Source organism: Numida meleagris, chromosome 6 (assembly GCF_002078875.1).
Source record: "Numida meleagris isolate 19003 breed g44 Domestic line chromosome 6, NumMel1.0, whole genome shotgun sequence".
NCBI lineage: Eukaryota > Metazoa > Chordata > Aves > Galliformes > Numididae > Numida > Numida meleagris.
Genome location: NC_034414.1, coordinates 39,327,426 through 39,328,780, shown reverse-complemented (window position 1 = coordinate 39,328,780; position 1,355 = coordinate 39,327,426). Strand labels below are relative to the sequence as shown.

Here is a 1,355-nt window from a genome sequence, read left to right as displayed (position 1 = left end):
GCTCACCTGCTCGACTTTGCCCCTTCGTCCGATGCTCTGCCCGCGACCGCCCGGCGCCTTCAGCACGGCGGGGCGGGAATAGGCGGCGGGGGGGGCGGGCGCCGGGACTCCGTAAGGGTGCCCGCGGTTCTGGGAGGGTGCGACTGAGGAGATGAGGGTGGGCTGCACCAGCCACTGCAGGTCGGGACTGGTGGAGATGGCCGTCACGGTGGGCACGAAGTTGGCGCTGGACACGGCCAGGTCGGTGCAGAAATCCTGCGGGACACAGCGGGGGGGGGGGGGGGGCTGCGGTCAGCTCTCCCCTCCGGGCCGCTCCCCACCGCCCCCGGGGCCGCGCCGCCAGCGCCGCTCCGCACGAGAGCGGACCGATATAAATATCTCTGACGTCCGCGCTGACGCAGGCGCCGCTCCGGAGTCTCCTCAATGAACTCGCGTTTTATCAATGAAGCCGCTTTACACACCCGCCGCAACGCGCAGCCCGGACCCCAGCTCCCCGTGCCCGCCCCGCAGCGGCGCCTCGGCCGCTCCCCACGCTGCCCCCGGCCCGGCTGAAGCCAGCCGCGCCCCTCGGGTCCCGCACCGCCCTGACCCGGCCCGAAGCGCACCCCGCCGCCCCCCGCTCCCATCCCCTCCCCGAGACTCCCGGCACCGAGCCCCGCGGCGGCCGCGCAACGGCCCTCACCTGCGGGTTGACGGGGGAGCCCATGCTGGAGAAGGAGTCCGCCGGGGACGGGTAGTAGGTGAGGCTGTCCCCGGCCGGGGAAGCGCTGCTGCAGCGGGAGGAGGGCGCCTCGTACTCCCCAGCGAAGCCCTGGTACATCATGTCGGCTGTTTGCGCGGCTGTGCGGGGCCTTGCGGTGCTAGCGGAGCGCCCTGCGGGTGAAGGCGAAGAGGGGCAGGCTGCGTCCCTGTGTCCGGTCCGCGCCGCGCGTCTCTCTCTGCGCTGCCGGAGCTGCCTCTGCTGCTGGAGTATCGCTCGGCGCCGCCCGTTTATACCCTGCCGCCGCGTGAATCGCCTACGTCACGTGGGACGCACCACGCCTACCCGCGGGGGGGGCCGCTCTGCCCGCGTCCGCCTCGCCCCGCGCGCCCGGCCCCGCCGCCCGCCCCGCTCCGCTGCCGAGCGCGGAAAACATCGGAGCCGCGGGGCGGAGGAAGCGCGGCGGGGCGGGGGGAGCGCGGCGGGAGGGGCGGGAGGAGCGGCTCCGGGTTTCCCCCCCCCTCGCGGAGTGGTACGGCCGGTCTCGGGAACCCACTGACGCAGATATCCTTATATGGGATACATCCTGTGAGAGGGCGTGACTGACGGGAAGCGCTCCAGGCTGCGGCCAAGTGCGGCGCGGGACGGGACGTGG

At 73.8% G+C, this 1,355-nt stretch overlaps 1 protein-coding gene across 1 annotated transcript in view; it reads right to left on the bottom strand.

Moving 5' to 3' along the window:
• Positions 1 to 989, bottom strand: part of FOS (Fos proto-oncogene, AP-1 transcription factor subunit) — a 2,749-nt gene extending 1,760 nt beyond the window's left edge. Inside the window, exons 1-2 of the mRNA XM_021401462.1 lie at positions 683 to 989; positions 7 to 255 (exon numbers count right to left, since the gene is read on the bottom strand). Of these exons, the coding sequence (XP_021257137.1) occupies positions 7 to 255; positions 683 to 823 (390 nt within the window). The 5' untranslated portion in view covers positions 824 to 989. The remainder of the gene's footprint in view (positions 1 to 6; positions 256 to 682) is intronic.